The 12,127-nt window shown below is 45.8% G+C and overlaps 1 protein-coding gene across 1 annotated transcript; it reads right to left on the reverse strand.

Annotated features, from left to right (window-relative positions):
* Window positions 1–10,154: 10,154 nt before the first annotated feature.
* On the reverse strand, window positions 10,155–11,169 carry LOC127306964 (ferredoxin-thioredoxin reductase, variable chain-like). The gene has a single exon (XM_051337661.2). It carries the CDS (start codon window positions 11,049–11,051, stop codon window positions 10,596–10,598), a length of 456 nt encoding a protein of 151 aa, XP_051193621.1. The 5' UTR covers window positions 11,052–11,169; the 3' UTR covers window positions 10,155–10,595.
* Between the last annotated feature and the right edge of the window lie 958 nt (window positions 11,170–12,127).

Raw genomic sequence — 12,127 nt, forward strand, 5'->3', positions numbered from 1 at the left:
CCCCCACTAGTTCCCCTAGGATATGTAATGGGAGATTTGATAGTGTTTAAGTTATCACCTTCCACGGGTTTGGTAGATGAGGGTAATTCCGAAGCATCTCCCTCATCTAACGCACCCGTGTCCTTTACCTCTACACTAGGAGCCTTGGGAAGGGCCGGAGTCAAAAGCTCGGCAATCATCTTTTTCATGCTTTCCATTTGGGCTTCCATGGAGGACTTCAACGAATTGAAGTCTTCCATGGAGACCGTCTTGGCGGTCCCTTCCGAGGACTCCTCGTTCGGCATACTCTTAGGCGGTTAAGCCCGAAATAAGAGCCGAGGCTCTGATACCAATTGAAAGGATCGTATGCCGCACCTAGAGGGGGGGGGGGGGGGTGAATAGGTGCTAACCAATTTTTAGTTCTTTTTCAATTTAGGCTTGACACAAAAGGTAAATTCTCTAGATATGCAACTAAGTGAATTTACCTATATGACAAGGCTAACAACTAAGCAAGATATAGCTAGGCAATATAAGAGATAGAATAGGATAGAGGTAACCGAGAGTGGAGCACGCGATGACACGGAGATGATTCCCGTAGTTCCCTTCCTTTGCAAGAAGGTACGTCTACGTTTGGAGGAGTGTGGTTGCTACGAAAGCCAAACCAACAGCCATGAAGGCTTCACTCAAATCTCCGGTGAGCAACGCCACGAAGGCCTAGCCCACTTCCACTAAGGGATTTCCTCGAGGCGGAAACCGGGCCTTTACAAGGTTCTTGGGGCACACATCCACAACCAAATTGGAGGCTCCCAAATCTGTTACAACACAACAATCAACAACAATACATCAACACAAATCAACTAGGGAACCAAATAGGAACACTAGCATGAGATCCCTCAAACAAGAGAGGGGGAAATGAAGAACGCTTCGGTGAGGATGTAGATCGGTGTCTTCTCCTTCGAATCTCCAAAGATCAAGAGCTTTGGTTGGGGGAGGAAGGAGATCTTGCAAATCTTGTTTTCTTGAGGTGGCTCTAATGGAGGTGAAGCTTGGCAGATTTCTTGTGCAATGATTGAGCAAAGGGTAAGGAAGAAGAAGAGGGGTATAAATACCCCTCCCCAAAATCCAACCGTTGAGCTTTTCGGGGGGCCGGATAATCCGGCCTAAGTAAGGGCCGGATAATCCGCCCCCCCGGATAATCCGGCCTCCTGGTACAAAACCATGACAATATCCGGGCAAAAGTCCGGCCCCTATACTGAGCTGCAATACTCCAAGTCCTTAGCCATTTTCGAGGGGGCCGGATTCCGGCCCGGATAATCCGGCCCCCATACTGAGCTGCATATCCTCAAGTCCTTAGCCGAATTTCTGGGGGCCGAATATTTTGGAAATATCCGGCCCGGATTATCCGGCCTGATGAACATTTTTGCAAAAGCTTTTTGGCAGCACTGACCACATCCAACACACAAACAAATGTATCTATGTAATCCCTGTACCACTTAACAAACATTAGTGTATCACATATATTGACATCAAACACTCAAAACATAATATGAGAGATGTTCTTTCAGTGGTGAGCCCTTGCAGAAGAGAACCACGGGAGCCGAAGGGAGGAACTGGAATGAGGAGCCATCCTCATGTACAGGTTCTGGACCATCTTGTTGCTACAGGGAAACAGAGTCAGGTGACAAGCAATCATTACGAACCACTGCAAGAAATTTGTGAGTAGTGATACCTGTTCTGCAGGGATATCATATTCAGCATCAAGTTGCTTCAGCAATGGTCCTAGAGCTCTCCTGAAGGCGTGGGTCTTCCACATTGACCACCAAGTCTCGAAGCCATCGGTTGACGAGATGAAATGGAGGTTGTGAGGGATTGGAATGGCTAGAGCATCAAAGAAGGAGTAACACCTTTGGCTGGTGATGACATCAGGCAACTCGGCTCTACTTTCTGTCAAGTGGTGAAGGAAGAAGTGTGGAGACACTTGCCCGAGACCAAACTGCCGGGCTACCACGACCGGTTGGTAAGACTCATAACCAGGTTTGATGATCCTATTGGAGGTGCTCATACCAACTGGAAGGAAGCAGGGACGGATCATAATGGAATATAAATGCCGAGTGCTAGGGTCATCGGCAAAGTTGTCTAGCCTAAAGGAGATTGGATTTTCAAAATCTCCAGACGCGGTATAAGGAAAGAACAGGGGATTGTCCAGGCCCTGGAAGAAAATCCTGAACTACTCTGATGCCTCTTTAGAGATCAGTTTGCTGCCTGGAAGGCTATAGAGAGCTTGGCCGTAGCTAGTGCATCGGATATGCTTCCCATTAGCATCTGGGAAGGTGCAAGTGGTCAAAGGTAGAGAGTTTGGGATCTGGTTTTGGAAGTACAGCTGAGCCCATAACTGAATAAACCACCAGGGGCCTCCTGTTTTAACTGTCTTTTGGGAGAACAGTTTGACAGACATCAGTTGGAGAGATCGATAGACTTCTCCAAGGAATAGTTTGCCGATGCCAAGCTGAGTGCCTTTGGCAAGCTCATAGGCCAGAGAAAGGTAATTCTTGGTTGGGGCGAGTGAAGGGCCACAGAACATGAAGTGTTCCAACCAGAAATTCAAGAAAGCCGTATGTTCTCTCTCTGTCACAGGGCCTTTGGTTTTCATGTAACATTTGAGGTAGGCACCCCAGCTTATACACTCTGTTTTGGAGGAGAGGGTGAAAGAAACCTTTGGCAGCTTAAAAGCAGAAGGGCTTGGGGATGCAATGTCTAGTCCTGTGATCATGGCCACGTCTAGCAGGGTTGGTGTCATGGGGCCATGGCCAAACATGAAGCAATTCAGTGCATCAGACCAAAAGTAGCCGATGGTTTTCAAAAGGTTCTCGTTTTTCTCAAGGGGAGACAGTGATAATGACAAAGCATCGGCTATCCCTATAGTTTCCCAGGTGGCATAGTGAGTTTTGGATACTCTACGGTACCATGCCACCCAACCCTCAGGAGGATTAGGCCAGGCTCGCAGGCAGTCGGCCCAAGAAGTCAGATCTAAATTCTGGTTCACGAAAGGAATTCTATTGGCCTCGCATGAAATCAAATGAGCAGGACTCTCGGAAGAACGAGGACCAAGACAAAGAGAATCTGGGAGAGAAGGATGCGGCAGCAGAATGTCTGAAACCTAAAATTAATAGTGAAATAGGGCATTAATTCAGGTGTTTGCTGTTAATCCTAGCACTTATTCGGATGGCGAGGAGCAGTTAAGGATTACCTTTAGACCAGCAACCGTAGCGTTGGCGTTGGATGCTTCCGCCATTGGATTCGCTGCGGAGATGATTTAGGCGCGGATGTGATTTGAGATTCGGACGGCCGTGAGTTGGATCTGTTCGGGCGGCGATTTGGGGATCTGAGTTTATTCTCTCAGACGAAGGGTGCAGGTTACCGTTTGAATAGGCAACTGATTTGGCCTTACTTGCGTTTTATGGTGAAGACCGATGCGATGCCATCGGCTCTTTGAGAGTTGACTGACTTTGACTATCGGCAGGATTAGTTGGAAACACTTCTTCATTAATAAAAGGGGTTTTTTACAACGAAGAGCCGATTGCTCAACGAAGGAAGAACAAAAGAGGAGCCGATTGCTCAAGAACTACTACTAGTCCTACAGTAGTACTTCCTATTCTAAGGGCCATCGCTGGCCTCGTCGTCGCCGTCGTAGCTGTCGTCGGCGCTGCTTCCGGCGAGCTCATCGTCGCTGCTGCCGTAGCCCTCGGCCGGGGCTTCTTCCTCCTCATCATCATCGTCGTCGTCGTCTTCCGACCAAGCGCGGAAGCGCTTTGCCGGTGGGTACTCGTCGGAGGAGGAATCATCCTCCTCCTCTTCTTCCTCCTCGTCATAGGAGGAGAAGCTCGCCCAGGAGAAGAGGTCGTCCTCGCTCTCCGCCTCCAGTTCCCCGTCGGCGAGGAACCCGAGGTCCGCCTCCCCGTCGGTCAGGGACAAATCGTCGTCTGACCCAACAATGGCAAGGGGTGCGTTGTTCTTCTTGACGGTGAAGTCCCACTCCTCCTCGTCCCAATGCTCGGGAGCTTCCTTCTCGTACTGCGCCATTAGGTCGTGCTCTGGTATCGGCTCGCTGGAGGAGGAGGATTGGAAAGAGAGACCCGATGAGTCGGAGGAGGAGGAAGAGGAAGACATGGCTACAGAAGAAGGGGTTTTGGGCCGATGGCTAGTGCAGAGCAAGAGGATGAAGAGGCGAACTGTTCGGCGCGGTTAAATAAAGGGGATATAGTGGAGATTTAATGCCATAGCAATTTCCGAGGAAGTGGTGCCAAAAGACTGTCAAATCGTGCAGAGAAGTTGAGAAGGCAAGGCATCATGATGAAGGATACTGCAACGGTTCTGCTCTGCTACGACATGACCCTACGAAGAAAAACAGAGTGGTTTTGAAATTATCATTGCCAAAACCAGGGGGGCATGTGTTATCACCAGATTTTAACCAAATCAGAGGTGGGCCGTGATTGAGATGGGCTTGGAGAATATGTATGGAAAATATACATGAATCGGCCTTGTACAAGAGTTTGGGCTAAATTGCCCGTGTATCTGTAAAATATTATAGTAGATTCCGTGTCGGTTAGGATTAAGATAGAGTTTAACTCGTGCACGGTTGGGATTATTCCCAAATTAGAGAGTCTACGGACTATAAATATGTATCTAGGGTTATTGAGAAAGGAAGACGATCACGTTCACAACAAATCAATCTAGGCGCATCGCCACCCCTTGTTTCGAGGGTTTCTCCCGGGTAAGCAACATGCTGCCTAGATAGCATTGTGCGATCTAGGCAGTATCGGTTTATTCGTTCTTGGTGTTGCTCGTGCTGAAGCCTTTTTGATGGCGAGCAACACCCTTATCTCAGGTGTTTTGGGGTTGACGTCGATGCTTTCACGATGTACTTGCTTAGCTACGCTATCCCTCAATATCTGGCTGCCCTTACACCTATCCTAGGTGTAAGGGCAGCATCTTGCTTGTTCTTTAGCTAGTAGATCTAATCCGTTATAGTTGTTCCTTGTTCTTCAAGGATTGGTTTGATATCCGCATGGTTAGGCCTTATAAACGGGTTGAACGATCCGGTAGTGCGTAAGGTGTGGTTTATGAAGTCCTAAAGGGATTGTTCCGGGGATCAACTTCATGTTGGTTTTTAGGCCTCTTTAGGGCTAGTTTTTCTATCATCTTACGTATCTGCTAGGCTCAACTACGCGTAGGATGTTCCGGTTATGCGGTGAAAACCCTAGACTATCGTAGATTAGTTTAGCTTGATTTTGATTAAGCAGGATCCCCATGTTAATGTAAAATCCAACGTGTTCCATGGGGCAATCGGCTCTTAGAGCCGATCCACAGAGTAACCTAAGAGCCGATCGGGGCTCGTATTTAATGTTTACATGTTTGCCATGCAGGAAACTAAGTCGAAGCAATCCATCAGCTTCCTGACCAGGTATAGGTCAGGTGGCACGCCCTTGCAACAGCATCGGACGTGCGTACCAGGAGCATTGCGGGCCGTCGCCCGAGGGACTAGGGCCAACCGCAGTCCTGGGAGCCTCCCGGCTCTACGGTGTTACTCGTCGTTGCTCGCCGGTGGGTTTCAGACGGTAACAGCTTGTAACAAGGATGATCTCTCTCGGCGCAAGACTGGTGCCCACGAACTTGCCGCCGTCTTGGAGACCATGCGTGCGTCCATGGACAGCCACTGATTTCCAGCACCACCTTGCTTGGAGGCAAATCGATGGGGATGGGGACCAACTCAAGAAAAAGAAAAACAAGCATGGTGTCCCGCCGCCTCCGTCCGCCGGAGGAGCCAGGGGATGTCGGGGGGGGGGGGGGGGGGGTTGCCAACTGGGGCGGTAGGGTTCCCCCAAGTCGTCATGAAGGTGATGCATGGTAACAAATTTGGCTGAGACTCCAAAGTTTTTTTTTTTTACATGGAGACTCCAAAGTTAAGACAACAAGGAAGGAATCCAAAGCTAAAATCTCCATAGGAATGTTCAAGTTGACAGTTACTCTTTTATTTTCCCGAAAGCAACCGAGTGTTTGGGAGAGCCATGCCAAACGTGACATAAGGAAGAAAAGCGACGCAACACAAGCAAAAGGAAAACATGTCAACTGAATAAATTAAAGGCAAAAGGTAAATTTAAAAAGAAACAGAAGTGATTGTTTTCTGGTAACCAAAAGAAAGCGAACTTTTTATGTCTCATGGTCTCAAGATTCGCTCATGGAAATCCATGGCAGTTTTTACCACGGCTAAGCCGGATGTGCACTGTCAGAACTGGCAGTAAACCTCATGAAAGGGCACCAGTCTGCAGTTTAATCAAGCCGAATTTGATGTGAGCTGGACTACACACACAGGCACGACGGATCAAGAAGCTAATAAATTGGTTCCAGGTTTTAAGAGGCCTCTTCATTTGACGAAGATACGATTAATGCTGAGATCCCTTGCATCTATGACGAAGATATGTTCGAATGAGAGATGCACAGTAACATGTCTGCCTGAGATCCCAAAGCATGGTAAACAAGGAATCCTAAGCTGAAATCTCATCGAGCTTCATAGTTGACTGGTACTCTTTTTTGAAAGCAGCCCAGCGTTTAGGAAAGCCGCGCCAAAAAATGAGGCGAGGAGGAATCCGAAGAAATGCGACAAAATGGAAGCAAAATTGAAAACACGTCAACTGAATAAAAGAAACGCAAAAGTAAACAAGAAAATGGAAAGGAAGAAGAAACATAAGTGACTGTTTTCTTCAGACTACAATGGCAAGAGTGACTAGCAGGCTGGCAGCGAGCCACCGACCCTCACGAAGGGAGTTTAGGGCATGTCCAATGCATAGCTCTAGGGGTGTTGCCTCGCAGCTTTATCTTGATTCGGATGGTCCAAATTAGGTTCGGATAAGGAGGCAGCCTCTTCATCAGGAGGCAACCTCTTCAGCCATAAAGTGGAAAATGTGAGAGAGAAAGAGAAAAACCAAATCAGCTTTTGAGAGAAAGATATATTAATGGGACCATAACATGGCATGCATATATCAAAAGTTTTATCCAAGCCTAGTTGGACAGCTGCCTCCATTGCTCATGCCCTTAATCAAGCTGAATTGCACATCACACAGACACATATACACGGAGGTCGCATCAAGGACAGTTATAGACAAATAAATTGTTTCCAGCTTTTAAGAGACCCCTCCGTTCAAACCCGGTGTATTCTGCTAACAACAGTGCTAAACGTGTCAGCACACACATGTGTTCAGAGTGAAGGAGCACTGCTGCTAATGACCTGGCAACTCCACTAGAACCAATTACAGGGGTCAATAAGATATTCTAAAAAAGTGTGGTATTTGGAACTTGGACCAGAACTAAAAAAAAAAATCAGAACAGTCGGAGCTCAATGTGTCTACTTACAAGTTACGATTATGATAGATGTGCAGATTAAAAGAGAAAAAAACTGATCATAGTATTTCACACTGAAAATATAAAGTAAACAGAGGAGAGCAGTTAACTGAACAAATGAAACGCAAGAGGTAAAATCAGAAGAACAGACCCAACAGAAAGTGGTTGTGCACTTCAGACTAACCAAAAGAAATCGAACTTATGCCTCATGGTCTCAACATTTGCTCATGGAAATCCATGACAGATTTACCAGGGTTAAGCCGGGTGCGCAATGGCACACCTTATGCTAAGCTAAACGTGTCAACAAACACAGATGTTCAGAGTTAAGGAACACTGCTGCTGTAGGTATTACCGTATTTGTTGACCTGGCTAACCCCACCAGAAAAAAATGTAGGATAGATTATTTTGAAACAAAAGCATATTATTTGAAGCTTAGATGAGATTAACAGAATAACAACTGAGCCAGCAAGACCTTAGGTGTAACTTTGGGGTAAAGGAGAACGGAAGTTCAGAAGAGTTGGAGCTCAATGTATCTACTTATAAGTTACAGTTATGATAGATATTCAGATTCAATGAGAAGAAAACTTATCATACTATTTGCACACTGAAAATAAAAGTAAACAGAGGATGCAGCAGATTATGAATCTCTGCAAAATAAATTGATACACTGAGACCTGCTTATCATGAAGATATGACCAATACTGGGATCCTTTGTATCTGTCAGAAATTCTATCTAGAATGCCATCTAGTGTACAGGAGCATCATGAGACTGAAAACCATGCCGAGGTGCATAATGGTTTGAGTTATTTCTCGCTGTATGAGTCGTGACTGCGAGCCCTACTGCACAGAGGGTGGACTGTCAATGTACGTGCTGCAGCCAATTAAACTCAAACTTCTATACAAAATGAATGATATCTGATATTGGGATGGTCGTCAGACAATTCCATAGCACCTCAGAATCTAAGGGCATGATAAATATACAACCTGAAGTTTGATTGCCAGTTTGCCACACTCTGCATTATTCCTTCAGCAAAATCCATATACTCCTAGTGACTAGGATTTTCTTGAACATTCCGACTCAATAATGTTTGTTTCCTACTGAATAAGATTGTTCTGACTAATTACATGTTTATGAGATGAAATTAAGAAAATTAACCAAAGCAAGGTATTAACTTTGTTTTGGCTCGCTTTTCCCTCACTATGCTCAAGCTTAAACAGCATCTGTTGTAGAGAATGGTGATTTTCTTGAATATTATGAAAACCACATGAACAAGTTTAAATGCCAGAATTAAGCACATTTATCAGTCCTGCACAACCCAAGATGCTAAAGTAAAACTTCGGCGCATTCAACATCGACATCTTACCCAGAAAGTTTTGCAAATCCAATCCTTTCTTGAGGCCATATTTTGAGTTATTAACAAACGGTATAGACGAATCAAAGGAATCTTGTTGTAGTTGTAGGTATGCTGGCAACTTCCCAATAACCTCCATCATATTGTGTTGCCAGATAGCATTTTATTTGTAGCATTAGATAACCAGAAGGTTCAGATTTGGTTGTTCGAACAGTTACACCATAAATAAGCACTCTTTTTTGGTGTAATATAATTTGTGGGTACTGGAAAATGTTAGCTCTATAATATCAATGTGTTGGAGAAATAGATATTACCATCAATAACTCTTATATTTACTTAGTCCATTTGATTGATTCAATATACAACTAACGAAACTATACACTTAATAAAAAAATTCAAATGTACCCTTGTGGACCAGGAGGTCACGGGTTCAAGTCGTGGAAACAGCCTCTTGCAAAAATTGCAAGGAAAGGCTGCGTACAATGACCCAATGTGGTCCGACCCCTCCCCGGACCCCGCGCAAAGCGGGAGCTTCATGCACTGGGCTGCCCTACCCTTGTGGACCATACCGACTTAGGATATACAAAATGTCAGAATTTTTTAAAAAGTAATGTAATTTATAAACGCGGTTAGGTTAAGTGCAAATCCTAGAACATGAAAGATATTTTTTATAACCAGGAGCAGGGATCCTTACAGCTGATTGCTAAAAAAATACTACTTGGTACACAAGGGTTATGTTAGTAAATCAAGCGCCATCCTGCAAGCTAGCAGTGTGAGCGGCCATTCTGCCCACCAGCTTTGAGGCCTATTCTCGGTTCGGTACCTTCAGGTTGTCTTTTCTCTATGATCCACCAAGTGGTAGGGTGCCTCAGGATTAGTTCATAATCAGATGAAGTAGTCTGCATATATTTCACTTAGAAGATATTGATGTAAATCTGTCCTGTGTGCTATTTTAAATAGTTGACATAGTTGTTCAATATGGAAGTATGAGCTAAGATAAAAAAAATTCCATGAGATTACTCTGAACATTCCACTGCATAGAAAACTATATATTGTGGATGAATGGAAGTTAAATGTTAGGATTAACCAAGATCTGCCAAGAGTCTTGGCAGTTTGTTCACTCTACAAGTCACAAGATGTGCTTTATATATCAGAATGTTCTTGTAATAATTTGGCAGTTCCGAGGATTCAGCATAACAATAACATAGATCGTCCGAATTCAGACGAAATTTGGCCATTCAAGTTCAAGTTGACGGACTTAAAAGGTATTCAACTAAGAAGAATAGGTATTTCTGTGAAGTAAAAGGGAACGGAGGGAAAATTCTTGTATGTAGTATTTTACTCCAAATGCTTCTCGTCCTGCCAAGATACTTTTTCCCTAACCGGCCTTCCCTCGTATGTGCTGTCTTAATTATAAAAAAGCCTAGATTCATAGAAAAAGGACATGTATTCCTAGTAGCAACAATAACACATATACCAATCAGATAAAGAGAAGTTCTCGGAACAATCACCAAAGTAGCTATAAGCATAGGCAACAAGGAACAGCAAAATTATCGCTATTATGTTATAGCTATGGATCATCATCCGAACAATTCCCCACACCTGAAAAAAAACAGATGTCGAAGTGGGGGCAGGAACAAGGGCACACCAAGCAAGCAATCAACTTGCTTCCCATGAGTTCCTAATCCCTACCCTCTTCACTTCAGCCTTTTAATCCTGTCCAGTCTCTCACCGCCAACACCGGAACAACAATATACACACGGCTGGCTACACTGCGGCCATCGTTATTGTAGTACATAAGGAAGGCGCTCCGCTTACTTGGTACGGCCATGCATGTACAGGTGATGAAAGACAGAAAGAGAGGTGTTGTCAATCGATGTACTCGAACTCGTCCTCCCGCAGGTGGACGAAGAGCTTGACGGGCTTGGGCTGGGCGTCGACGGCGACCTGGAACTCGACCTTGAAGGGGAAGTTGGCGGTGATGCGCTTGCCCTTCCAGACGCCCACGTACTGCTTGATGACGCCCTCCAGGCCCTGGATGTCGAGGTCGGGCGCCTTGACGACGTGGTAGACGCGGAGCGGCGCCGTGACGCGCACGCGCCGGCCGATCTTGGGCGCGTGCTCCGCCTCCTCGGCGGCCACGTCGGAGGAGGAGGAGACGTCGCTGGTGAGGGAGACCTGCAGGCGCGCGGTGCGGAGGCGCGGGGCGCGGGGCGGGAGTGGCCCGCTGAGGCCGCGGGTGGCCGGGGAGGGGAGGCGGCGGAGGAAGAGGACGGAGGAGGTGGAGGTGGACGGTGGCGCCATGGTCGCGGCCGTAGTTGCCATCGCGGCGAATTGGAATGTGGAGTGCGTGTGCTGGGGTCGAACAGGTGGTGGGTGCGCGGGAGAGGAGTGTAGGATAGGAGCTGGGTAACGAGAGGCGGAGGAAAGGATAGAACAGACGGCCGAGTTGCGTACCGTTTCTGGCGAGGTGGATACTTTCGTTTTGTTCGATTTGTTCGGTGTCGGCTTCGGAAATGTCGAGAATTTTGCAGTTTTCTTACCGTAAGCTTCGAGAAAGAGCACAGGGCCGATACCGTAACACACACAAAAACCTTGAAAGTTTCCTAACAATGCAAGCATTCAACTAGCAACCCTAATGAAATCATAAGACTCGTGTGTAAGAGCATCCCACTCGTTGGCGCTCCCCAGGTCAATGAAACTTTTGGCTTGTGAGGCTCAATTTTCCAGCGGTGAGCCAAAGGAATTGAGGCAAAGCTATGAATTCGGCAATCAAAATAAATATAGTAAAATTTAGGCGAAATTTACAGGGATTCATATAATATAGGCTAGTTCGTTATTTTTTCACCGAATTCTCACATATATTCGAAATCGGTGTATATACTGCACATATAGTCCTTCGGTGTGCACATGCAGACAAGACAATAAGCCTCCGAAACTCTGCCTCTTGTAGGATGATATGGGTGAGGGAAATCATGTTTTTGGGGAGCGCTTACGTGTGAATACTGGCAACATAACGTTATCCAATGAGTTTCCGAATGATAACTTCTTCCCGTACACCAACGACCTCTTCGGCGACCTCAAAATGGACCACAACGTTGACAAGACTTTGATGTTGCCATCGTCGTTGCCGCAACTGCATCCAACGACAACAATGCACCGTATGTGATTATGTCGTTAATGTTCCATTTTTACTAGAATTTCCAGTTCTGGTATTTGTGGTATCTAGAATTGGCTTATCTTATCTAGATGCGATTTATTCATCTACACGCTAGTCCGCATAATAGTACTACATTTGTCATCTATGTGCTTTTAGTTTAGACTACTAATTAACTAGCTTGTGATAGATCTTCGATTGTTCCGACATTTGAGATATCAGGACGAAGGCGGTTTTCATCTGA

This window comes from Lolium perenne, chromosome 6 (assembly GCF_019359855.2).
Source record: "Lolium perenne isolate Kyuss_39 chromosome 6, Kyuss_2.0, whole genome shotgun sequence".
In the NCBI taxonomy this organism is placed as follows: domain Eukaryota; kingdom Viridiplantae; phylum Streptophyta; class Magnoliopsida; order Poales; family Poaceae; genus Lolium; species Lolium perenne.

What these genes read in the sequence shown, in the direction of transcription:
- LOC127306964 (XM_051337661.2), bottom strand. Translation starts at nt 11,051, where the DNA reads ATGGCAACTACGGCCGCGACCATGGCGCCACCGTCCACCTCCACCTCC.